Source organism: Siniperca chuatsi, linkage group LG22 (assembly GCF_020085105.1).
Source record: "Siniperca chuatsi isolate FFG_IHB_CAS linkage group LG22, ASM2008510v1, whole genome shotgun sequence".
Lineage (NCBI taxonomy): Eukaryota > Metazoa > Chordata > Actinopteri > Centrarchiformes > Sinipercidae > Siniperca > Siniperca chuatsi.
The window spans coordinates 17,911,542-17,938,441 of NC_058063.1; the positions used below are offsets into that span (position 1 = coordinate 17,911,542).

A 26,900-nucleotide genomic window follows, 5' to 3' on the forward strand; every position below is an offset into this window, starting at 1 on the left:
GCCCTGCAGATCAGTTAGGGACATCCCTAAACTCAACTGTAGTTTCATCTTCTAGACAAAGGGAACCGATATGGTTTGTATACTGTGGCACAGAGGCATGACTGCAGCTTTGAATCAGGGCTCTGTGCTGATCTCTTACCTGAGAGAGAGCTGTTGGACTTCTGCTTATGGAGCTTCTCTCTCTCCTTCTTCACCTTGGGTATGATCTTCAGCTTCATACTGCTGCTCTTACTGCTGCCCCTCATTGAGTCCTACAAAAAAAAAAAAAAAAAAGAAGAGTAGATCATTGGGCACATGGAAAATGCACCAAGACCGAGACCGGTTGACAGGGCAGATAGGCTGCTACTAACTGAACAACAGCAATGCCACCATGGCACTCTGTTGGTTGTTAGATAGACTGTGATTATACAATGGATTTTCTCTCACACACACAGAAACACAGACTGCATTCCCCCTCACCTCCTCGGAGCACTGCATGAGTGGACAGATCCAGTGGATGTCGTCCAGCTTGTGGAGCTCGGCACTGAGGCTGTTCAGAGTCGACCGAAGCTCCTCTTCCTCTGGAGACTCCGACTGTGGAGGATGAGGAGATGGGGGTGTCAGTGTAATAAAAGAGTTTATTTCTTCTGCGATTTCTAGTCATAATGTGATATTTGATCATGGGGATAGAGAAAAATGTACAATAGCTTGCCTGAAGGCATTTTTCCTCCATCTGTAAATCTGAAAATGCTAAAATCTGCACTGCTCTTCTACCTTTTGAACATGATGTACATTTTGACACCCTGTGTATATTATGCAAATTCACAGATTTGTAAACACTAAACATCTGTTAACCTGCAATTCTGTCAACAGTTGGGCATATTGCAAATTCTTTCAAACTAAAAGTAATTAGCATATTATGCTGATGCATTCTGTTGCTGCTTTATTTACCTGTGTCTCATCATCACAGTTTCATTTAATCTTATCTCTCTCATTGCAAGTACGTTTATGGATGTTCATTCAATGTCTGAGAATTACACAAGATAAAATCAGTGAAAGTTTAGACCAATTAGTTGAGTCTGAAAAGGGTTATAAATAAGCAAAGCAGACAGCAGCAGATAAGAACAGAACAGAGAGGAAGATAAATTTGGATAAAAATGAATGTCGCCAGTATTGTTACATGCATCATGTTATGCTTTGCATGTGTTGTCATATTTGCTCTTCTGCATATAGGGCTATTGTGAACAGGGTAAATAAAGTTAAAGCAAACAATAACTGAACAAATACAATAAATAGACGGCAAAATACTGAAATGTGAGATGTCAAGGCTTGAATGGCTTCGGCAGAGGCAGACAGTGGAGAGAATAGGTGAGGGAAACAAAGGAAACAACAGAGAGAAGACATGGATGCAATTGTTGTACCAGTAGTTTTCCATCAAGCAGCATCCTCGTCTCAGCCTGGAGAACTTTACTGCTGTTGACAATTTCCACCGCCGTGCTGCGACTAAGACACTGAAAATACAAATGAATAAAATGTAAATAAAATAATGTAATAAAATAATTCTACTGCATGGCCTGAAGCGGAGGATACAGATGATATATGTGTCCACTTATTCAAGTTTGTTTACATGTAAGCACATAACTAAAATATCAGAACAAGTAATTTATTATATTTCCTTTTCTACTGCTTCATTTATTAACATGTAACATCAACATTAGATGAATATAAGATGTTATGAAATTAATAATTATGTGACTAAATACAGAAAATATATATAACAATGAAACTGCGTTTTTATTTCCAAATGTCCTTTTTCCTAAGTTTGTTTTTATTTCACAACGCTACTTTTCCTAATGACCATTTATTTTTTAACCTGTCAATCAAGATAAACTGTCTGAAGAGCCAGAGCCACTTAGGTGATTGGCTGTCTGCTTATTCAGACAAAAGCAGCAGCCAATCACATAAGTGGCTCTGCCCTGTTTGCCTTGTTATAATTATTTCATTATGTCTTTCTTTATTTAATATTGAACACTCTGGGTCTCCACAATATCGAAGGGGAAAGCCTGCTGTGTTCTTGAAGTGACGTCACTGATGCATTTCAGGTTAACAGGCTGCAAAATTAACAGCCTGTAAATTGACATGAGACCCAAGCAAAATCTCTATGTTTTACTCCTCCATTTTGTCGATCAAATCAGCCATATGTCCGTCCGTCTGTTCCCCTTTCCTCCCCCTCGGTGTCTTACCTCAGGGCTGGACAGTTTGGCCTCTGTGAGCACCAGGGCTGTGGCGTTGACGGCGTGAGCCAACTCCTGCTCCACCAGCTTGTGGGTCTTGGCTGCCTCGCGAATCCTGGCGAGTACGAGGGAGAAGATCATACACTTGAAAGAGCTGTAATTATTATTTTGACAAGCTGCAAGGGCAACAATTATGGCGATTATTCCAACAAGTTGTCTCAGCCTGTTGATGGGACAAAAGCCCAGTTTCTTTCTCCGTCTCTGCCACCTTTGAGTTCAATTTGTAGATGTTTGGATTAAAACTTTGCCATGATGACCAGTGAACGCCAAAACTTCACAGCTGAAAAGATTTAATTAAGACTGTCTGTTTCTGGCTCCATCTGCCCTCCAAACATCTCCCCTTTGACTCTCAAACTGCTCGATGTAAGTCTTCTCAAGTTGGCAGTAGGTGGAAAATCACACGCATTCTATTGTGCTCTAAAATTCTCCATTTCTAATCTCTTCTCAGACCACAAGAAATCTCCTGTATGACCATTTCATAGCTTCTGAGAAATTTCCAAATGTAATTAAAATATTTATCTTCCTGAAAGGGGAATTTGGTTTCTTATGATCTTCTCAATCATGTTTGCAAAACTAGACAAACTGAGACGAGCTGAGAAGATCTCAGAGGGACACAAATGGTTTGTAAGTGCAGAAAAGAGAAATAAAATGGCTCATCAGTGCAACAGAGAAAAACTTAGCAAATAAGCAAGCTAATTGCAGTGGGATAAACAAATCCCAAAATGTAGAGAAGATTCCCCCATTGACCCCTTTATCTTCGTAACACAACAACACACACAGATGTAGTTAATGAAACAGGAAGGTTGCAGATAAGTTTGCTTTTATTTATGTACTATTTGTGTATATTGTACAAGATTTTTATTATGTTTGTTTTTTTGCAATTTGCATCAACTCATAAAGTTGGAAAAAAAAATGAGGTGATCAAGTCGTATGTACCAAGTGTGCGTCTTCAATCACAGTAATCTCTACTAGTATTAGAAATATATTCCTGTAATACTGTAGATTCTCAACCATGCATTTACATATTTGAAACAGGCTGATATTAGAGGCCTTTATGCTTCTGAAGACAGAGTGTAGAGCGCACACCAAAAAATAAAAAAATCAAATAAAAATTCCAGGTGCTGGATCAAAAAACAAACTAAAGGCAAGATTATCACAAGATCCTTTGCCTTCCTGTTGTCTGACTCCTTTCTTTACGCCGAACCCCCCGCCCCTTTATAAGACAATTTTATGTTTTAGTAAGATGTCTCTTTGTTTTCTCATCTGTTCCCATTTTAATTTGTTGGGGGAAAAATTGATAGGTTCAGATTAATGTACACTTCCACAGCATTATTATACAACATGAGCCATGTCATACTTTCCACTCTACTGCATTGAGGTTTCTTTAACGAAAAACATCCACTAATTACTTTCAAATACGTCTTCTTGTCCTTTGCCATTCTTTCGTTCCCAGTCAATGAAAGGCAACACTTCCTGCACAGATGTTTCGCTTTAAAAGCCTTCCAGTTATTTAAAAGGGCATAATCCTTCCTGTTTCTGGTAGGCTTTTATTGTGAAACATCTACAGGAGGTGTTGACTTTCATTAATAGTAGCTTAACAAAGAATGAATAATATACAAAAAAAATTATATTAGAAATTATATGTTAGGTATGCATTATATATAAGTTAACCTTGTACATTGTTTGCTAGCTGTCCATCATGTTTGAAATGAAACCACTTGTATTTGTAATTTTTTCTTCCATTAAAGTGACAACTTTGAGGTGAACTTGTAAGTTGTACGATTTACAAATTGACAAGGATGCATCGACACACACGGCAGCGCGGCGTAAAGGTTAAAGAGACACCGTCCCACAGCAATAACGTTCTAACTGTTACAGTCAAATCCAGTCTAAATGTCCTAGAAGTCAAAATTACTAAACATTCTTGCACACCAGAAGTCTTATTTCAGACCTCAGAACTTCATCAGTTAGATAAGTGGGTTTGTTGGAAGTCAAAACATCTTTGAACAAGACTTCACACCTCACCCTGCTCCCTGTACATGCCACAGAAATTGTGAAGTGCTTCTTACTTGTTGATGAGTGTGTCGGCCACGATGCCCAGCTGCTGAACCTGAGCGCACTCCTCCTCAGTCAGGTACTCCATGGACTGCTGGGAGTTGAGGCGGGGCCTGTTGTCGCGGTAGCTGTCGATCTTCCTCTTGTCCTCCCATGACTTCAGCGTGCTCTCGAACGCCTGGTTATACAAAAACAGCAGAGACGAGTCATTTATCGTCTTTAATCACTTGCGTGTTTGTTCCCTTTCAACACTAAGACAAGCACATCACGTAAAGAAAAGTCGGCTTCAGGCGGTACTTGAAAAATTATAAACGCAATTGAATTCAAGAGCCACCTGACACCTGATTTGAGGTGGTTCTTCAGGGACTGTGTGCGTGAATGCTCAAGGTAGCAATCTGAATGAAGACACAAGAATAGGTAGAAGAGGTTCCAGTAAACACAGGTGCACTTTACCTCATGTCTGCACTAAGATACAAGACAAAAATCTAGAAATCTGAGGTAACTTAGGGGGGAAAAAAGAAAGAAAAGGCTGTTTTATTACATCCAGATATGAATTTAATTTAACAACCTGTCAGTAGTCATCCCTCAACCAGGCACCCAGCGGGGACAACTCTCATCTGAAACATTACTGTCACCGTTTGACTGAATAAAAGCCACATTTAGGAGGATCGAACCAGTGAGCCAGCATTCTTCTCTTTCAGCTGTACTTAAGGAGCGAAACCATGGAAACAAACTGCCCATATGTGCTTGGCTCAAGAGAGCTCTCAAAGGTTTGAGCAGCGTGAAGCGAGAACAAACAGTGGGTATGAATTTGATTTAAGAAATCCCGAAATAGAAAGAGTCAACAACATGGGCAGAGAGCTGAAGCCGGAGAGCTGAGAGTGGATTTTCAGCTGCAATATTTATGAAAGGAAGGGTATTTCAAGCCAACACTGTTGTTTTTCATACGTGCACAGGGAACATGGAAATTCAGTACACACACACACATTTTCATAAAATGTAAAAATCAAACTAGATTGTTTTATTATTCATTACTCTGTCTCTGGTGAGCATCTGCGCTCGGTTCTTGTGGACGATCTTGACGATGCCAGGCGGCTGGATCCAGGCCTCTCCGTCCACCTGCACAGGAACCCCCTCCTCCCCGAGGATGGTGATTTTCACCTGGCGGCACTGAGACGCAATAGAACAGAAAACAGCAGCTGTCAGCATTTCATGTGGTCCGGTAAAACCTGCACCTACATGAGTAGCACCAGCATATTGTATTTACATGGAGTATTTGTACTGTCGCTGTTGAAATGCCAGATGGGCCAAAGACAGTTTTCTACGTTGGTGGACAATAAAGAATAAAGAACATCAGCTGAATATCTAATATGACTAAGAGTATACAGCCAGAATGTTTAATGCTGTCATTAAAATGGATGTTGTGAAACCCTTTGAGACTGTGACTGTCATTACAAAAAGGTGTGTCCATTACATGCAGGGATGTGTGCTGCGTGCTACCTGTGCAATGCGGTGGTGCTGCAGGTTGATGACCCTGGACATGGCCATCTGCATGCTGCCAAACACCGCCACCACCTCCAACTTCTTATCATCAAATGACGGAGCGCCAAAGTTCTGAACATAGGAGATGAAAGCAAACAATATGCTGTAACTTTCAGATCTGTCAGTTCAAACTAACTGAAACTGCAGTTTAATGAAGCTTTTACATCAGCCAAGTCAAGAAATACCCTTTCTTTGATGAAAAAAATTTTTATTTTGGAGGTGTAGATGCTCACTATGCTACTTCTTTCACAACACTCACATTATCCTCCTTGGTGCCTCCCCAGAAGTTGATACCACCTGCATAGCTGGGGATGTTGAGCACAGCTAAGCCCTGCAGACTCGGCAGAGACATGGGAACACCGTCACACTGAAGAGAGAGGAAGTTAAAGGCAGAAAAACCCAGGATGTTAGAGGAAAACAGCGGATAGCATTTCGTTTCCCAAAACATTCCTCATTCATATTCTTTAAGAGACGTGTGTGTGTGTGTGTGTGTGTGTGTGTGTCTGACCTCCAGCTGAACTCTCTGCTCCAGGTTCTTGTACGTCTTCTGGACCAGCTCTTTAGTCCCCAGCACTCCGTACCACATCATGTTCTTGGTGCGACTGCTGTGGGATGAGACAGGAGGAAGGGACCAATCAACACTGTTTTTTTTTTTTTCATTAGAATAAAAAAAAACTTTATTGATCAAAGAATGGTATCAATCAGTGAGGTTAAACTGAGTCACTGTAGTTGGTGACAGAAAATGGACAGTAATTATGAGAGTATATAATTAAGTACGAGAATAGAGTTGCAAAGTGGAAGGAGCCGCTGGTTCTGGAAGTGTTTCCCCCCATTCTGTATTCACATTTCACCTTATTTTTTAAACTATGTCCTCAATGTTACTAAACATAGAAACACAGGACTCTCCCACATAATGTAACATATAGGTTTATGATACGGTCACCAGTTTTAATTATTTGCAACTTTGTGTCTGAGAAATTGTGTTCTGGCGGACGGCTACCCATGAGCCTCGGCCACTGTTGCCACGGAGAAGAAGCCAGTCAGAGATGCAACACCTTGTTGTAGAATTTGTAAACAAAACACAACGCCATAGTGGTCGAATTAAGTCAAAAACTGACCCCAAATCCAAAAGTGAATTGATTTAAGCGGCAGTTTGTATTATCAGGTTTCTTTCACATGACAGAAAAAGCTCTGTGAGTGGATGTTTCTTGTCGAAATGCACCTTGGGAGTCATAGTTAACTTCACCCCCCCAAAGTTTTTATGTCCACAGGCTTGTATCTTTAACTTCCAACAAAGGAAAGGTAAAAGTATTTTTTAAATATGTGTGTGATGAATATTAAAATCAATGCTGATCTTGGGTGGAGAAACACGTAACAGGAAACAATACAGTTTTACAGGAGCAACATTTAAATTTCTTGTTGGCAAAGAGATTTGTTGAGTTATATCATTTAATAAAATTCTCTGTGAACAGATGATAATTAGTTGTGTGTGTGTTTGTGTTCATACCTGCATTTTTTTGGGTGCTCGTCTCTCTTGTTGTTGAACTCGAGGGAAATCTTGGCGTCCAGGCCGATGCCGAAGTAGTTGTTCATCACACACTTCTCTGAACATTGTCTACAAATACAGAAAATGTGTAGCTCGTTTATTGAAATGTGACGATACATTAATACACGAGCACATTATTTAGCCACAGCTGGTATGTGAAGGACGCAGATGTACAAACGACGAGTGCACACAAAGACTTACATAGACTCCTCGCTGAAGGTGACAGTGTTGAGGCTCTCCGGTTTCTCAAGGACAATTAGGGAGGTGGGACTTAAGCTGCCTTGACCTGGACAGAGGCATAATTGGTCTCATGAAAAATGTCCAAAAAGAATGTTCAAATATAGTTTCATTGTAAAATTGGAATTATCAAAAGGTTTTTTAGACAAAATAACGTTTAGTGTTATTCTTGAAGGAATGAGTCATCTACAACCCTTTTCTGACTAAATGCAGTAGTAAGAGTGTTTTAAAATACTGATGTAGTTTTGCCAAAATGTACAAACAGCATTTTGGAGCACGTCCCTGCTGAGTTTAGACTAAAGGGACACTTACGTGGCTCAGCATCCTTCAGCTCCTCGCTGTTTTCTCTTTTGATGGAGGACGAGGACGACATCCTCTGGACCTGCGTGTGTCGGTTCTGCTCGTCCACCACTGAAATGACGACATACAGCACACTCATGTTTACAAAAATCAAGGCAGGATTGTGTCAAAAAGATACCCAAAGAAGAAGAAAGGAATAGTGGGACAAGGAACACAATAAAATCATTTCTAGCTGTTACTGGAGAGGCCTTCCTCTTACCTTTCTCGGCCTGCTCGATGATCTGCCTCAGGGCTTTCTTCAGGCTGTTGGCCCTGAGCATCAGCTGCTCCTTGGACCGGTACGTTTTACCCTCTGAACCCGACTCGCCGCCACTTTGACTGGGGCTCGAGCCGCCGCTCTCCTGGCTGGGGACCGAACCTGCTGGCACCACCTGGATGTGTCGGGAAAAGAAAAGGAAACATCCTCTTGCTGTTATAATACATCTGTAAAATAATATCTGCACAATACAGCCTCGCATGTTCCTGTTAATCAACCTTTTTGTTGAATTCCTGATGTAACCCGACTCCCCTATGAGACTTATTGAATTCTAAGAGAAACATTAGCATATTATCACTAAAGCAGCAGTATTAAACCAGAAAATGTCTCCTCATTCATACATTTTTATAATTCCTGCTCTGTGGAATCTTATAGGAGCACGACATCCTTTGTCTCCCTCTTGTTTCTGGTTAATATTCATTTACAGGCAGAACTGAGGAGTAGCCATATTTTATTTATCAAATATGAAATGATGCTTGATGCAAAGCTAAAATTCAGTGCATTTCCCCTTTTATTGAGCAGGAGGCAACATACTGACATTTTAAAGGGCTGCGTTATATCTTTTAGAGCACAGACAACAATATGTGAATAAAAGAGTCCAAAGGGAGCAGAGACACAAAAAGCTATAGGCTTTTTTAGCTCATGTGAGGAAACTTAAGATGTGTGAAAAACCATCATTGTTTTCACTACTTCTCCTGTAAAAGATCAGGTTGGATCGGGGGGATTTAAGAACTCTTTGGTGTGGCAAACATCAGCTCAATACTGGAAACAGACATATTGTGCCTTGTTAAGCATCTTTACATTAATGCCAAACTGTTCAAAACACAGATTTTTAAGAAACAGCACAAGTGACACCAAAACTCTCCTTTAAAAAAAAAAAAAAAAAAAAAGGGTTAATAAGCATTATATAAATCCGGACATAGGCGCACAAGAAAACAGAGGAAACAATCAAAATGCTGTTTTAGAACAAAATTCAGGATAAAGGTAATATTTCTGACTTGTGACCCTTAAAAACAAAGCAAAGTCAACCCCACGACTCCTCGTCAGAGATTATGTATTTCTAAGTGATGTTTACTTTCTGAGATTGTTTAAAGAGGTCCAACTACATAGCATTTAAGCTTTAAGTAAGCTAAGGTAAAAAATATGTCAGTTTTATGTGGCAAATATCTGTTTTTCTTTCCTAACTTGTTAATCATCTTGTGGCCCCTCAGGTGTATCATGTGACCCCCTAATGGGACCTGACCCACAGGTTGGGAACCACTGCCATAGACAACCATACCAATACTGGTCAGTTCAACAGTAAATATAGAATCAAAGCTTCTGTACAAGAATAAACATGGGCAATGCTTTGAAGTGTTATATCAGTGTAACTTGCGTTATCATTTTATTGACCACTGTCCTTAAACATTCACACTATTTTGTCACTTTTTCTAGATTGTTCAAATCTCATTTTGGTGCAAACCACTTCAGCTGCTGCTTGATATTAAGTATTACGGTTTTGGACCGTTTTGTGATTTTAATCAGGCTGTAAGACTACACTGATTGCTATGACTATTTCATATTGATTAGAATTGGTAGTGTTATTACCTGGGCCTCCGCTTCCTCACTTAAGGCCTTGACGAGGGAATCGAGCTTCTCATTCAGCAATGCACACTGGGAGAAGAGACAGACAGACACAGGGAAACGGGGAGAAAAAGATTTTTATAGTTTATATGGCTCCCTTGTTCATTTCAAAATCATATGAGAGGAGTGGAAATCAAGAGATACAATACAAATCAATGCTAGGCAGAAGTGCGGCTGCAGTAACACCTGAAAACAGCGTAAAATCAATACATAAACAGCGCATAGAGGTTTTTTATTTGCAGAAGCAATAGGCGAATTTTCCTCCGGGTAACAATAAAGCATCACATTATTTGGAAAAAGACGGATAAGCGGGACAGAGCTCAAAGCGCTCTGACAGGAGGGTTTGGTGAAGGCTCGAGACGCCTCCGCCAGGTGAAAAGGTTCTCTCTTTTTTTGGAAACGTCTCACAAAAACCGTTTTAAAAAAGATCTGGCAAAGCCACTCTTCCTCTCAGCATGAGTTCCTTTGCAGTTTCAAACTTGTAGGTCTTTTACCTGCTGGTGACAGACAGCCACTCTAATGATTTAGTTTTACCCCTCAACATCTAGTTCTCCCAAGTCTTTTACTTTATGGTTAGAAAAAAAAAAAATCAAAAGAATATAAAAGAAAATATAAACATACACAGCGCAAAAAATATAAGCAGGTTAATGACAAGGATCATTCTTGGTGGGTTGCATATGTTATTATTATTATTATTATTATTATGTCCCGTCAGTCAGTGAGTTGTTATCATGACTGAGTTACGTAACTTATTCTGAAAATAACACTATGACATGCCTAGCTACAATTTGTAGTCACTCTCCCACGAGCCTGTATATAAAAAGGAGTGAGAACTGAAAAAAAAAAAAAAAAACGAAATGGCAGCATTTTAGCCAGAGGAGTGACTTTAACCTACTTTTTCAACTCTGTTAAAAACACATCCACACCTCTTTAATATTCATGTTCAGCCTTACAGCTTCAACTGATGGATTGTGTTGTAAATTGTGAAAAAAATAATACAATAGATAGAAAATCTGGAGGGAATGATGAACCTTCAACACAACTATCTCTGCCTCACTCTCTATTACACACACACACACACACACACACACACACACACACCCCACTAGTGACTGTTACACAAGCTCTTGCATAATACATACAATTATACACAAAGCCATTTACCTTCTTTGCCATGGCATCTGCCTCCTCCTTGTTCTCTGTGGCTCTCTCGTACGCCTTCCCCACCTCCGCCACAAAATCATTCACTGTCCCACACAGAAACCTGACGTGGAGGTGGAGACAATAAGGGAGAGGGAAAGGAGAGGGGGGGGGGGAGAAAGGCTAATATGATTAATGTTGAAAATGAAACAAATTAGCAGGTGAACACGTTTGAGATTTGGTGATTCACTGCGCTCTCGTTTAATCAACGCCCACCTGCCTGTCAGCTACGTCGCCTCCGCACAGTCACTATTTACTCACAGCTGTTGCATTGCTGCTGTATGACTCAGCAGGGGAGGTTTCTCCCAACTCACACGGTCCTCATGCATTTAGCAAATATTGGATCCTGTAAAATAAATATTGTTTGTCTGCTGCAGAAAAACCTGTCCTCGCTTGTGAGTCTCGTCCTCCTGTGCAGCTCAGCAGGTTTTATTTCCCAATGAGATATCTGGAAATTAAACATTTATGAGAGAACACTGTCTTAACTAATTTATGGCAGTTTTTGAAAGGCAGAAGTGTAGTTTGTGCTCAGTCTGCATTCGCAAAGTGCTGCTAAATAACCTGCAAACGTCCCTGCAACTCGAGGTTGAAATCAATCAATCATATGTTATTGCTTAACAGCTGCAGGGTATTGTTTGACTGCACAATACAAGGCCATTTTGTTTTGGTTGCAAACTCACAATGTTGCCTCTGAAAACATGTACAATTTGATTTTGATTGGAGAGCAACTTACTGCGTGCCTAGGTTCGATAATCACAAAACACTCAATATAATAACTCATTCCTTATGAAGATTCCAGATGAAACTGAACCCAGCTGCATTTGTCACTTATGTAACTAACTTTCCAGGAGGGTTTCTTCATTTCTTTAGGGAGTGTTTAGGAGTTGCCAACTATTGGAGTCGTGTTAACAGAGTGTTAGTGGATCTTAAGAAAAGTGTCTATGTGCCAAGTCCCTGTCTGTGTCTTTTTATTGCCAATTTTCATTTTAGTCTGAAGTGAATACAACAGAGAATGTTATTTTCTGGTTTTACAGCTGCCAAGAAAATGGTCTTAAAATCCTGGATAAATAATCTATTGAACATAGTAAATCTGGAATGTGCAGCATCAAGTCCCAAACAACACTCAATCCTCTATAGGTTACGCCTGGCATTGCTTATCGGGGGACATCTGAACTTTTATATTGCACAGAGTAGTCAAGGACAATAATGTACTTACGATGTGCTTTATTTTTGTTTGCCGCTTCCCGGAGGCTTCCTAGTTCTTAAAGCCTCCTCACGTCTGTTTATATTGTCTGTTTGTTATGTTATAAACCATCACTTTTCTGTAGGGATGTCTTAACCAGCTGCTGCGATTTATGGCTTTCAAAACTGACGTAAAGCAGAAGAAGGTGTTCATTTCTAACCGACAAATTAACCAGGCAGCACTGTTCTTGCTTTTTAAACTCGCCTTCCAGCTTGCACATTTCTCTTTTTGGGCAATAATACTAAATTCAATGACAAAGCAGTGCTATTATTAAACTATTCCCCCTGTATGAGATGTTTCTGTTGGAGCTCTGTTCTGCTTATCTAGCTTACTTACTTTGTCAAATGTGACCCTATTATGTCAGCAACAGATCTTTGTTATTGGTTAAAGGGAACCATTAGAGTCTGACAGCAGTCTTACTTTACTTAATGTCCCTGTAGTGTCTTTGCTGGCAAACCAAGGACACATTTATTACAATAAACTGCATAACAAGTCACAGCCCTAAATACCAAGTAAACTCCCAAAACAGCCTGAATCTTGATGCTATTTTCACAAGATCTACACCAACATTTCCTTTTTATTTTTAAGATACTAAGTGAGGAAAACTCCAAGTAGTGAACAAATTACACTCAATTCATAAGAAAATATGCAAGAGAAAAGAGAGAAAAGTGTCTCACTGAACTTGCTGATCCTGATGGAATCCCAAAATTAAATTATAACGTTATTTCGTACATTAACTGATTTCTATCATGTTGAGTGTTCTTCTCGACCCTTGGCCAATCGAAACCTGTTAAAATTCCACCGTGTGATTTAAAATAAAAATATACATTTCAAAAAAGACATTTTCTTTGCCCGACAACACTGGTGTTATGTTTTGATGAAAATGTACTTTGAGTGTGTCCTAAAGCCCCCGAAATGTGCTGCACTACAATCAGCAGCAGTTTAAAAACACACACAGAGCGCTGGAGAAAAGTGCTCTGTAATGGCCGCTAGACTCTTCCCAAAGGAAGATTACTAATGCACTGAGGATGACCCCTAAATACTGATTCATCTGTCTCTTTCATTTACAGACGGGCAGCACTTACTGTCCCCTCAGTGTGTGTGTGTCCTTAGGGAAGAGATCAAAGCAAAAAAATCAATACGCATTGACCTGACGCTCACTCGCCCCTTTTTGTCGTCTCTCTCTCTCTCATCATATCTCTCCTCTACTCTCCTTCTTCCCTCCTGCCATCTTTATTCTCATCTTCCCTGCCTTCCCATCCTTCACCTGCTCTCTCCTCTCGTCTACTTTTCTCTCCTGTCCCTGTATTTGAAGGCATTCATGGCACGTACTTGGCAGAGGAAATGACGTCACTGTGCTTGTCCGAGTCCAGGATCTTGGCGAGGTGGGAGGCCACGGAGTCTGCATACTGAGTGATGTGGACCTGAGAGAGAGAGAGAGGTTTGTTCCTGGGACTATTTGGTTGAAAAGGTCCAGTAAAACCTCACGTAGGAATTATTCTTTGTTCAAGTTGCTCTTGAATTTTTCTAGAAGCACCATCAGTTAGAAATTCATGACATAATAATGAGATGTAAGTACAGTTCATTGTTTGATAATGGGATTTATAACGAGCCAAAATCAAAACATACTGTTTGGGCAAAACCATGTTTAGTGCTGAATTTGATGTTCTGATGTTAAATTTAATCTGCACTTTATGTAACCAGATGTTGTGTTGGTATTGATAAACAACAGTCAATTATGTAACCTAAAATTGAAAATGCACTTTGATTCTTTATATCAGCAGTTCCCAACGTTTTTCCACTATGACCCTTCGAAATTAAGCATTGTCTAATTGGGACCCCTTATCACATGTTGCATATGCTGATGAGATTCATTTTTTTCTTGTCAGATCGTTTCATTTGAATATATATTAGAGGCCTGAATGTAAACATATTCAGTGTTTCACAGGAAACAAACAAAGATTAGAAAAAGGTCAGAAAAAAATGCATTATTTTGTGTAGCAGAAAGGTGATTTGTCTTCTCTCCTATCCTGTAAATCATCTTGAAACTATTTTGTGACATCTTGTTTGGGAACCACTGAGAAAGACGTTACTGTATTTAATAAAATTAAGAGGACAAACATGACATAACTTTTTGGTTGGAAGACTTAATCAAATGAGTCTCAGAGTGATATTATTTAATTTTTAGATTATTTAGCAATGTGTTGTCCTGGTAGGTAGAGTTTGTGTTGTGATTGTATGGTTTCTATATTGCTTATGAGCAAAAACATTTTATTTTCCTCTGTCTATAATGTCACTTTTCAAATACTCAAACTTAAAACCTTTGAGTAATGAGATTTTAACCTGGAGGCTCTATATAGCTTCTATAAAAGACAGAACAAATCTAAGTCGATAAAGCACCTTCTATGTTCTTGTCATTGGCTGTCAACGAAAAAATCCCTTCTGGGTTGATTGGATCAGCCTTTAACTAACTGACAAATGACTGATGAGAGCTTTAAAGTCTTTAAACTAGAAAAATATGATGGCTCCTGCTGGAAATTTTACCTAAATGATCCAGCAAAGTAATGAATGAATTAGTGGTGACGAACTGGCTCTGCAGGTGCAGAATCGTGCTGTGATTTAAAAACTAGAGCATGTCTTTTAACTACCGTCTAGATTTGGGAGCTGAGAGGCAGCTTTCAGCTTAAATTCAAAACACAAAGCTGCCCTTCGTCTGTATCTACACCATTCCCTGTGGTTTAGGTCTGATTGCTTTGGCTTCCAGCTGCCAGGCTCAATTGATTCTCAGTGTATGTTTTCCAAAATAATTTCTTGGAGCTTGTGAGATGTGGTTTTGTGGGGCCAATTTATGGATACCATCTGTCAAAAAGCAGACAGCTTCCCGAAAGTTCTGCAGAGTAATTTACCTGCAGAGGAGAATCAAGGCAGTTCTCTTCCTTCACTATCGGTGTGCGTTTAGTGGTGGTGGGCACCTCGTACGTCATCACACTCCATCTAAAAAGACACACACACACAGATGTCAAGCATCAGAAAACAAACTTTATTATCAGCTAATCAGCTCAAGATAGGGGGACAGGAGACAGGGAACTGAAACATGCAGCCTTCTTGTCCTTTTTCCATCTGTGATTGTACCGCTGATAAAAACAGCAGATCAACAAAAATCCACCTATAGTTCAAGCTGAGGACAAAAATCATTGAACATGTTTAAGCTTTTTTTACCTATTTGAATGATGTCCTTTTAATCACAGGAATAGTTCGACATGCCGAGTTCGATGAGAAGACTGATACCACTCTGTCTGTACGGTAAATATATATCTACAGCCAGCAGCCAGTTAGCTTAGCACAAAGACTGGAAACAGGGGGAAACAGCTAGCCTGGCTCCACCCGAAGGTAACAAAATCCACCTACCAACAAAAGATTTATAGTACCGTATACCCACATTTTTCATTGCAAAAAATACATTAAAAAGACCGGGATGAAGAGACAATGGCTCTGAAGATGAAGTGCATCATTATTTTACGGCACATTCACAGGACAAGGGACTTTAACAGTCACTGGTTGATTTATAAGTTTGTTTAAGCATCAGCAGCCAATTATGCACTAAACTGAACTCATGATCAGTTCTATGCCATTAGAAGTTATTTTGAATGTTGTTTATGAATCTTTCCCAGAGGTATAAATATAAATAAATAACCTAATTATCTTTATTGCTTTGACTGTTGCTTGCCACTGTCTACTGCCCTTAAGAAACATGTAACTCTAATTCTTAATTCGTTCATTTAGGATTTCCACCAACAACTTATTTTAGGAAATCCTCCTGTACACTCAGTCACATTTATACTGTAGCTAAAACCAATTCAGTCCTCAGTCCTCCTGACCTGGACTTTGCTTGCAAGCCTGAGTAACATGACAGGAAACTAAAGCCCTCAAAGGCAAACAAATTCAAACATGGACGTGCAAACTTGGTTAAACACTGTACTTTGCTGGGATGAAACAGTGCTAACCCCCCTTCCGCCCCCTCTCTCCCTGGTCTTACCGGTCCAGCATTTTGGTGGTGGCTCTCTCCAGCTTCTCCAGGATCTGCAGCAGCTGAGCATCATCGTCACAGAGGCCACCCCAGCCCAGAACACGAGCCAGGTCGTTACCTGTGCCCAGAGGCAGCACGCCGAGCTGGCACTGCGGAGAAAGAAGAGAATCACTTTTCAACTGCACAAAATATTACAATGAGAAGTTATATCAGTATATCATCTTAGAATAAATTGATTAAATCCCATTTTCAATCAAAAGCAGCACAAGATGAATGAGTTGTCTGTACAAATACAATTCTGGTGTTGAATGTGGACTCTGTTTTCCCCAAACAAGACTAAATTTAGTGGCAAAATCCAATACAATATATATCCCAACATTAGATCTTTATTCTCTCGTCCTTTTGTTATAAAGCATCGCAAATTGTTTGTGTTGGTAAACATTGGCTCACTGGTTTCTGTTTACTTAAATCACAGTGCAGGATTTCACACAAGAGTACTGAAGATCAGCATTTTTAGTCAGCGTCCTTACATTGCTATTTAGGGACACAAATATGAAAAGTTATACATTTAATTAAAATCTTCAGCTTGCTTCATTTTGGGTTTCAAGTGAATGTGACAACAGTAGACAAGCTGTAAAGTGAACAAAAATTGTTATAAGAATTGTATCTTGAGTTAACTTGTGTGTGAATTATGAAATTTCAAAAACATTCTTGTAAAGATTTGTAATTTATCACGTGTGTGATATGGAATGGGTTTATTTTACAGAACAGGATGGAGACAGTTATTAATCTGCCCCCAAATTTCATCCTCAAGGACAAAAAACACTTTTTCAAACTAACATCTTGTAACATAAAGACTAATATCAACTGTTGATTACAGAAGCAAGCTGATGTGTCGGAACAACGTGTAGAGAAACATCATACAGGCTGACCCTTGACATTAACTGGTTAATCTGTTTAGTCTGACATGACCTGGAATTATTCAAACTGATGTGACATGGCCCTTATTTATCCAAATTAAACACTAATTTAAAATTAAAAACCATGTTATCCAACATGGCATTCATTAACTCGAATTAATTCCGTGACAATGATTAATTAGTTGAGGTAAGCAGTGTATCACTGGTAATTTTATCCTCCATCCATCCTCACTTTCTCTTCACCATTGTTTTTTTTTTTTTAAGATCTTAGTTTAACAAGTTAAAACTTACAAGGGCGAAAAACAGACATTCTATACATAAATACAAACACAAAAAAACAATCAAGAGCAATACTAACTATATTATAAGGTGCCAAGTAATAAAGTGCTTAGAGATATCAGTTTCAGTCTTTTGTATCAAATGTCAGTATATTCCAGGGAGGACGCTGAAATCTATCCAAAGTTCTCCTCCTCCGGATTTCAGGAAGTACCCTTTATACAACCATGTGGTTGTCAATAATATTGATTTAGTACCATTGGCACATCTGGTTTTCCACGATATAGTGATGATTAATTGGAAAAGTTCGGAATGTTTAGAGGGCATCTTCTCTTCTATAAGTCCATACATGACAGAATTGTAGTTTATGTTAAACATGATACTTTTAAATAGTCCAGACCTCCTGTGATTTGTAGCAGTCCATTAAGAGGTGATGTGTGTTTGATCTTCCTCTTCATGGGACATTGTCCTTTCCTGACAATATTTATCATTTCCTTTTCGCTTTCCCTCCATTTCCTAATTCACTTCCTTTTGGTCAAAACTGTGACACTGTGACCACAGGTAAAAAATGCTTTAGTTCTAATGATTTTTTATCATTTACAACAATAGTACAAGAGGTAGCTTGCTGCTTTCTCTTGCCCATCAGCATTCTACACAGTTACCTTCAATATTAAATCATCATCATCCCCTTCTCCTCCTCCTCACCTGTTTATGGAGGTTGAGTTTATCCAGCTCTGAGAGCACCCAGCCCACGCTGCCGTCTCCTCCGCACACCAGGATACGAAACGTCACAAACTTCTGGAAAAGGCGCAGGCTGAGGGAGGAAAGCAGGGAGGAGGAGTGGGATGGGACAGGATGATGAGGAGAAGAGGAGGAAGAAAAGCACAAAATGTTAAGAGGTAGATGTCATGAAAGGCAGCAAAATTACAGCATCAGTACTTCCATTAAACCAGTCGTGGTGAACAAGAAACTCCCACGAGTGAAGCAATCAATGAGCAAATCTAAGACTTTTCTGCTTTGTTGTAACCTGACATAAGAGCTTATTATTTCATTATCAATTATTTCCCCATCAGTCATCAATTTAAGTACTCCAGCACCCGAGCTCTGGTCCTCCGTTCATCAGGTCAAAGACTTGAGCCGGGTTGAGAAGCTGCTTGAACTTGCGGAGGAACTTCACCCCCTGGTTGTCTCCGCTTTTGGAGTTGACCAGGACCAGGAGAGGACTGGTGCACGATGCTGAGGTGGCCTTCCAGAAGCCTGAAAACAGGGTTTGCAAATGAATCAACTGGAACACATTTCTAGCTCTCAGATCCAAGTCCAAAATGTTGGCAATCACAGCTGTAAGCTGTATGTGAAGGATCCTGGTTGCTAGAGAACTGTGGTTGTGTCTAAATTGCACACTTTTGACGACAGATACCTTTTTGGTCTAATTTGAATGTCCAAAATATGACAAATTCTGTCATTTTTGGACAATTATGTTGCAAATATTACTCTTTTCTAAAAATTTCTATTAGAAAGGTCTGTCCAAGAATGTTAAAATTGCTTGGAATTGACAACTATCTGTGCAACAGTAGGGTCAGTTGCAATGTCAAGCCCTCTGCATCCAAAAGACCTACACCATTGGAGTTGAAAGGTGACATACCTGATCTTTGAACCTACTGTACATGCAATACTTTGAACAAAAGAGCCTGTATGTGTGTCTCTGTATTTGTGTGTGTGTGTATGTGTGTAGGTGTAGGTGTGTGTGGGCGTACGAGGTGTCTCACCATCTGAGTCGATGCTGTTAAGTGCAGTGGGAGGGATGATTGACACTCGATATTGACCCAAGGGACACACCTTCCCCATTTGTTCTTTACAGCTGTTGTGGACCTGGAAGCGCAAGCACGCACAAACACACACACACATACAGAGTTAGTGGTCTCCATAGTAATTCTATATTTCAGGAGAAGCAGAAAGGTCATTACATCCCTCTGAAACCTACCAAATGTCAGTTCTGTAACCTTTACAAATACCACTCTGATTCATTTGTGTGCGTGCGAGGATTAATTTGCCCTAAACACTCAAAAGCAATTCAGCCTTTGCTAAGAGGAACTGTGAGACGGAGTAAAGTTACATCTCTTGGAGGAAAATTCCACTGGACTTTTCTGCTTGATTCCTTCATTCCCTCATTTTTACAGCAGTGTCGACCATTTTACTGCTTATATCACACCATTAGATATTTGACATTTTTTCGTTTGTTGTTTTTCAACAACATAAACTTCATATTTTGAAATGAATGATGTCTTGTGTACTCCTACTTAAGTGAAGATTGCTAGTTTTAGCCTGTAACTAACTTAGTCCATAAATATTATATGAACTACAGCAGGGCAAAGCGTCATGCTTTGGTTTGAGATTCACAACCATGTTTGGGAGAAAAAACACCCACATGTGAAGCACTACCAAACATCATTTTAACGTTCTGTTGCAGCTTTATAAAGCATTATTGCTAGCGTTATTTTATGGTGATGGATTGTTTTCTGTGCTGGTCTGAACACAATGGGAATTTGATTTTGAATTATTTTTGCCTCTTGGAGACAGCAGAACAAACTGTAAACATTACATATTACTGTAGCAGAAAGGGGGAAAAGAAAAGGTATGTGCTACATTATCACCTTATAAAGTTGTAATGGTGAACTTGTTAGCTAGCGGTTGCCTAGTTACACATCCAGCAGATGTAGATCAACATTATCATTCATTTGGAGTTGTGTTTCTAACTGCCTGGTGAATGTTAGTCCACTTTTCACTCTCCTTTTAGCTCTGTTTTGGTTTCCACCAGTGCTATTTGCTCCACTATGTTCACCAGCTAGTCGCTAACGTTGCTTGTCTGTTGTTTGGTGCTGAGCAGATTGTGCAGTGGATTTATAAGAGCTTGTTAGCTAAAAACAATGCTGATGAGAGAGGTAAAAATGAACCAAAAAGTTGCGGGCTGCACAACCAAAACAATGAGCTGAAAGAACCTAAAAACGCTCTGTAGAGCTGAAATAAGCTGCGGGGAGGGGTGATAATGCTCTGTGGGTTTGCCACGTAATAATTTGATCCATTGAAAAATATTGAGTAATGCAGGTTTAACTTTAAAAAGTCATGGACAATTAGCAAAAACTAACATTAAATCGCACTGTGCTTTAAAGTAATTTCTGTTAAAACCCACACACTCTAGATGCGACACATGGATTAGCTTTACTCAATCTTTTTTCCCCTTAATTACAAGTTTTGTTGACAACATGCAGAATTCAAGTGTTTATGTTAGTCCTGTGATAGCGTCCTGTGATAGGTGTTTTCCTTAGAGGGTTAGTTTCTACCCAGGCTCTACAGGCCATAAACATTGTTAATGTCCTTGCACTGGACAATTATTATTTTTGTCTTGCTCGATGCGTTCAGAGCATCGGGTCAGACTCAGCAACCCTGGAGGTGACAGAAATTCATCAGCCCCGTTTCATTTATCATTTCAACCTGCCCTCCTCCTCCTCCTCCTCCTCTGTGCTGCCATCTTAAGTGCCATCCCATTACTCTGACGAGTACTGAACTTTTCAGACCTTCAGTCTTCGAGGGGCAAGCAAGCGAGTCAAGAACAATAAAAAGTTTGGGAGCACATCTCACTCTGAGTGCACTGAAAGTCACAATTTCCGGTGCTAATATCAAAGTGTCAGATTGTTTGGTGAACAAACAAAAGAAAATGTAATTTGAACTAATGCTTCTTTCAGGTTTTTAACCTAAAGAAATATCCTGTATATATTGGAAACCCTGTAGTAAATGAAAACATTTTCTTTTCCAATATTTCATATTTTCCAGTGTCAAATGTTGCCCTTTTGTTTTGAAGACAGAATCACAACACTTCCTGTATTATCCTGAATAGTTGATTTGAAGGAGCGTTGCATTTAGACAACTGCTGGAAGCCAAAATTTAGTAAATTTAGATCAAAAGTTTGGCTCACCGCAGACACGTTTTTTCCTCCCACCAGTAAGATAATTAATTGGGGTAGCTTTACCAACTGGACTGACACTGACTAAAACCATGGATATCAGTGCATTTGTATCATTGATTATGATATGATGTTTGATTTCAAATTAATCTAATCTAAAAACTGTCAAGGGTAAGATCTAAAGCAACTTTCAGCTTGCAGTGATGTCCTGAATAAACACTAACACTGATTTGACAAGACAGGATAGAGGCCACAAGCAATCCTACTTACTATGGCTTTGCACCAGAGGCAGCGCCAGTCCTGCAGCCGCCGCACGCTGCCACAGTTCTTGTCACACACCACACATCTGGCACTGACCGGCAGGTTGCCCTCCAGCCACTGGTGGGGCATGAACACCTGGGAAAAATACTATAGAATGTGAGACATCAACCCTTCGTTTGACTTGAAGTCATAACAACAAATTAAGCAAGTCAGGCAGGAATTATTTGTATGCAAAGTTCTATGGAAATTTAAAGAACAGTGTATCATGCTTTAGCACACAACCTGTAATTTAAACTGAAGCTTTCTAGCTGCAACATTGTTTTTATTGACATGTCTTCTCTCACTGAATGAGTTGGATATGGGGTTACATACTCTCAAACACAGCATAATCACTCACCCCTTCCTCATCCTCAATAATGTCATTTCCTATGGAGGCCAATGTGGTCCATTTGCAGTTGTTGGTGGAGCGAACTGCACAGCGCTTATGAGCCTTGAACTTACAAACTGCAGCGGAAAGATCAATAAATGTAATGTTAGACAAACTTAAATATTATATTAGTTAAGTAGTTAAGTATTATATATAATATTATATTACTTATAATATTCTTTGCAACTTAAAAAGGTAAAAATAAAGCATCATATCTGGCCAGTGGATCAAATGCAAAAAAGTTTATACTTGTGGTACAGTGTTGTGCTAAATGTACCCACAAAATGTTTACTAGTTAATCTGTGTCAGAAGTGGTTGGACAGTTTAACTTTTTAAAAATATTTTTTAGGATGAGAGTAGGACCAATTATTCACAGTGTATCAGCTTATGTTTACGTTTTGCCATGTGTTGCTGTCATCAAAAACTTCTGGTTCGGCACCAATAACGTTCACATGAATCAAGATGAAATGTTGCTTAAATATCTTTGTGAAATGTTTAAAAATGCCAAAGTTTCTATATATATTTTATACATTTCTATATAATTTTTTTGGTAATTCTAATAATTTCGTTAGGATCTAAAGGAATTAGGTAAAAGGACATGACAATTAAGAACAAGCATTTGAATTCATAACAAACAACATAAAAATGTTGCTTTAAATTCCCATTAATGTGTACTGGTAACTGACCTAAAAACCCAGCACAGTATGTGCGTGTTCAGATGTTTTACTGCTGATATGAGAGAGATGAGGAATTGATTTTACTCAACCGTTTCCGGTGTCAGTGTGTCATACCTGTAATACCTGCCTCACCCTGCAATAAAGAGCTATAAACCTACTTCTTTACTTTCACAGTCACATGCTTTAAATGCTCTTCTACAGTGCTAACACTGTCAGGACAGAGGAGACAAAAGGTCCCTCACTTTTATGTAACAGTGGTTAATTTAAAGATTATTGCTCATAATATGGTATTGGCCCTCAGAAAACCATGGTTGGTTGGTTGAATCCTTTCAAGGAATGTGTCTTCAAGTGTGTGTGTGTTTCATGTTCTTATATCCCGGTGGGGACTTTAACCTGAATGCACACTAACCCATGGGGACTTGTGTCACCGTGGGTCCCCACGGAAGAGACTGCTTTTTGAGGGTTAAAACTTGGTTTTAGGGTACAGGTTACAATTAGGTTAAGGTTAGGGTAAGGGTTAGGCATTTAGTTGTGATGGTAAAGGTTAGGGGCTAGGGAAAGCATTATGTCAATGACTGTCCCCCACAGGGACAGTGAAACAAATGTGTGTGAGTGTGTGTGTGTGTGTGTGTGTGTGTGTGTGTCTCTATATACCTTCACAGGACAGGCCGTGGGAGGTGACGCCTGGCAGAGCCTCTCTGCAGACGTTGCAGAAGGTCGGTCTGGCGTGCGAGCAGGCGTACCAGTTGTGCATCCCAGAGAAATGCTCCATGTTGAATTGACTGGCCTGGGGAAGGAGAAGTACGGAAGGAGAGGACAACGACATCAGCGCTCTGTGTTAAACTGGCTGGGCTTCGGAGGTGGAAACACCGAGGGACAAAACAAAAATCATCAGAGAGCTATATAAAAAAAGCTAGCCTGGGGGAGGAGAGATATTGCAGGATGGGACGATGACTTTTTAAATTTCATGCTGAACTAAGCAGCCAGGGAGAGCATGGTTACAAGGATAAGATAATGACATCAGCAGTACATATTAAACTTTGTGGCCCCAGGATAAGACATACAAGGACAGAGACAATGATCTCGATGCTACAGCTGACTGGCCTGGGCAAAAGAGGTCCATACAGGCAGAATATAAACATAAACCGGCGCCTTAAAAGACAGCAGGACAAGATTGTGACATCAGTGCTGTCAAACCAAACTTCCTGTACAAAATAATCTTCTTTCCTCCTTTTCAGAAAGTGTTCATAGCTCTAGAAATATCAAAATGTCGGATCCGAAATGAGGATTAATGTGGAGAACATGCTATCCACAGTTTGATCTGCAGCTTCAAAAACTTGCAGAACTAGGAACAACAAGGCATATGACAGAGACATAAATTAAAACCCTAAATGCACTGTTGTAAAATGTGAGGAACACTGAAAGCTGAGAGAATTTCGGCTCAGCTAGGAGAGCGGCTTACAGTCTTCAGCTCTCTTTATAGCCTATTAAAGCAGAGGGTCTAATTTTGTGAGAGACATCAATCTGCTGGTAAAGAGCTGACATGAAAAGCAGATAAGAGAAAAGAGAGGATGAAGGGATAGAAAGGTGGAAGAGAGAGAAAGAGGAGAGTATTACTTTGAGAAAAGAACAGATGGAAGAAGAATTAAGGAGCGAGGTGTAAAGCCTGTTCTCATTAAAATAGATTACACACTCATGACTAGCTTTTATGAAAGGATCATCAATTTGGCACATTTCTGATATTCTGATGTCAGCCAGCAGAATAAATAACAATGTCAGAATATGAAGAGACTACCTGGGGAGATTAAAAACGCTAATACCTCATAGGTTTCCCATTTTTGGACCGATTTGAGAGCGCTGATCCAGTCCTCCATTTCCTTCCTGCTCTCAGCACATAACATTAGTTTGCGAAATGGAGTGATCACCTGAGAATGGAAAAAAATAAGGCAAGATGGAGTCAAAGTCTGAGCTTAGAAGTGAAATATTTTCTTCAAATCTGTATTCATTTCTCATATACAGCCTTCTACAGCCACACTAGCAGCTCTGTAAAGCTGTACTGAAGCACTGCAGTGCTTTGAGCTAAATGCTAACATCAGCATACTAACATACAGTGTTAACATTCTGCTAACATTCTGATGTTGAGCACGTGTAATGCTTGTTGTAATGTACAGTTTTAAAATGCTTTAATCCATATTTTCCAAATTTTGAGACCAGTCTTGTTGCTTACCGTGAAGCTGTTGTTGATGTTCTTGGTGCTGGTCTCAGCCACACTGGCGTCTGATAGGTCCACTTCATCAAAAATCAGAGACTGATGGGAAGAAAGACAAACAATGTGAACATCAGCTTATCTTTTCTTGTACCTCATCCAGGTACTGTACATATAATCACACCTTTTCTTTTCCGTGACACCTCTCGATCATATGTAAACCACACTATAGTAATGTAATAGCTGTGGTAAGAATTTGTACAATCTCAAACTGTTTAACTTGCTCACTGAATTGCATTTGCAATGCGTACAAATTCCAAAAACAATTTGATAATTTAAAGCTGCTTCACATTCTTGTACCTTGCAGTCTTTGGCATAGTAGAGTGTCCTCCCTCTGAGTTTGAAGTACCTCCTCTTCCATCTCTGGAAGGAACTAGTCTGCTTTAACAGGATTCCCTCCTTCACACTTTTCTGTAGCGAGACAGAGTCAGAAAAAAAAGACAGAGGACAAAAAGGGGGAGAGATGGGAGGAGAGGGGAAAAGAAAAAAACAAAGACTTTAGTGCATCCAGATCTACTGAATAACTAATGTGACGACTATTCTTCCTGGAACAGAAGGAGATCAATTTGGATAATGTCACTAAGATGGCTTGTTCTTTTTTTTGTTGGGACACACTGCAGAAAGCTGCCTAGATGAGCAGAGAGGTGGTGACTGAATCTGTAAAGAGAGTAGACGATCACAGAAACATTTATAATTTGAGTATTTTCCCTCATGTTTCCAAGAATAGCACCCTCATCTGTTAAATAAGAAAACGAGGAAGCTACGTTTGGCTGAGTGTCAGTATGCGGTGTGTTAGATAATGTCCTGCACTGCGATTATAGGAGCAACAGTGATGAGGTGATGCAGCAGGTAGGAGGTGCACGTCCACATGAAAATTATGAACACGGCCAGAATGCATGATTTGATTTGACACTATGGATTTGCTGAGCAGAAACTCCCCACTGATCCTGTTAAGGTGGCTGTTGTTTGACTTTATCCTTGTCTGTGCCTCTGCTTATCATGCACTCCTTCTTTCTCTCCTTTTCTATTTATGAGTACATGCCCTGAGAGGACAGAATGCACCATGGGTAATCAATTTGAGATAGGACATCAGGAGTCGCCATGGAGATCCTCATTTTCTCGAACAAGAGGATATCCGGGCCCAGTGATAGACACCAGAGCAGGCACATACACACTGACACACACCCACACTGATACAATCTTAAAAAACTCTGATCACGTTACTGATGGCTCTCGACATACCTGCACCTTTGTCAACTAATGTAGCAACATTCCTGCACAAGGAATCTGTTGACGAGCCTGCGACTTTCCCACAGAGATAACCATGTGCTTGCATCAGTGTGTGTGTGCGCGTGCCGCCTGCATACTTTCATGCCAAGAACCAACATCAACTGTCTCAACACATACAGTATGATAAAGCTGGAATGAATTAACAGGAACTGTTTGAGTGGCTACATCCAATAGTTCTTTAAAATCAGGAATGTAGTCGCTGAATTTTTTTCTTGTTAAAAAAATTAAATAAAAAAATACAATAACCTGTGCTGGAATAACCATTACACAGATTTTAAGAGAAAACAATAACGCACAGTTTCAATATGTTTCTGTAAAACCTGATGTCCCAAATTATTAGATACTACAGGAAATGACTAATCATGCTGCTCTTCTGCAAAAGCCTCCAAGACAAATGCCTACATATAGTAATCTAGCACAGCGAAACTTGTCACCCAGTTCCCAATGTTCTTTACGTCATCAG

General features: G+C 39.7%; 1 protein-coding gene across 3 annotated transcripts in view; it reads right to left on the reverse strand.

The window, feature by feature from the left end:
• si:dkey-172j4.3 (diacylglycerol kinase eta) overlaps positions 1–26,900 on the reverse strand; it is a 78,961-nt gene that overhangs the window by 5,072 nt on the left and 46,989 nt on the right. For all 3 annotated transcript variants that reach the window (XM_044184532.1, XM_044184534.1, XM_044184533.1), the window contains 27 exons: positions 25,448–25,558; positions 25,109–25,189; positions 24,702–24,806; positions 23,536–23,668; positions 22,175–22,281; positions 21,787–21,912; positions 19,325–19,427; positions 18,656–18,815; positions 18,264–18,372; positions 16,372–16,511; positions 15,242–15,329; positions 13,668–13,759; positions 11,057–11,156; positions 9,857–9,922; positions 8,213–8,384; positions 7,966–8,064; positions 7,618–7,702; positions 7,378–7,485; positions 6,379–6,475; positions 6,130–6,237; positions 5,829–5,942; positions 5,364–5,498; positions 4,343–4,506; positions 2,223–2,328; positions 1,401–1,490; positions 460–573; positions 140–251 (listed from right to left, as the gene is read on the reverse strand). In XM_044184532.1, the coding sequence (XP_044040467.1) occupies positions 140–251; positions 460–573; positions 1,401–1,490; positions 2,223–2,328; positions 4,343–4,506; positions 5,364–5,498; positions 5,829–5,942; positions 6,130–6,237; positions 6,379–6,475; positions 7,378–7,485; positions 7,618–7,702; positions 7,966–8,064; positions 8,213–8,384; positions 9,857–9,922; positions 11,057–11,156; positions 13,668–13,759; positions 15,242–15,329; positions 16,372–16,511; positions 18,264–18,372; positions 18,656–18,815; positions 19,325–19,427; positions 21,787–21,912; positions 22,175–22,281; positions 23,536–23,668; positions 24,702–24,806; positions 25,109–25,189; positions 25,448–25,558 (3,025 nt within the window). The remainder of the gene's footprint in view (positions 1–139; positions 252–459; positions 574–1,400; positions 1,491–2,222; positions 2,329–4,342; positions 4,507–5,363; positions 5,499–5,828; positions 5,943–6,129; positions 6,238–6,378; positions 6,476–7,377; positions 7,486–7,617; positions 7,703–7,965; positions 8,065–8,212; positions 8,385–9,856; positions 9,923–11,056; positions 11,157–13,667; positions 13,760–15,241; positions 15,330–16,371; positions 16,512–18,263; positions 18,373–18,655; positions 18,816–19,324; positions 19,428–21,786; positions 21,913–22,174; positions 22,282–23,535; positions 23,669–24,701; positions 24,807–25,108; positions 25,190–25,447; positions 25,559–26,900) is intronic.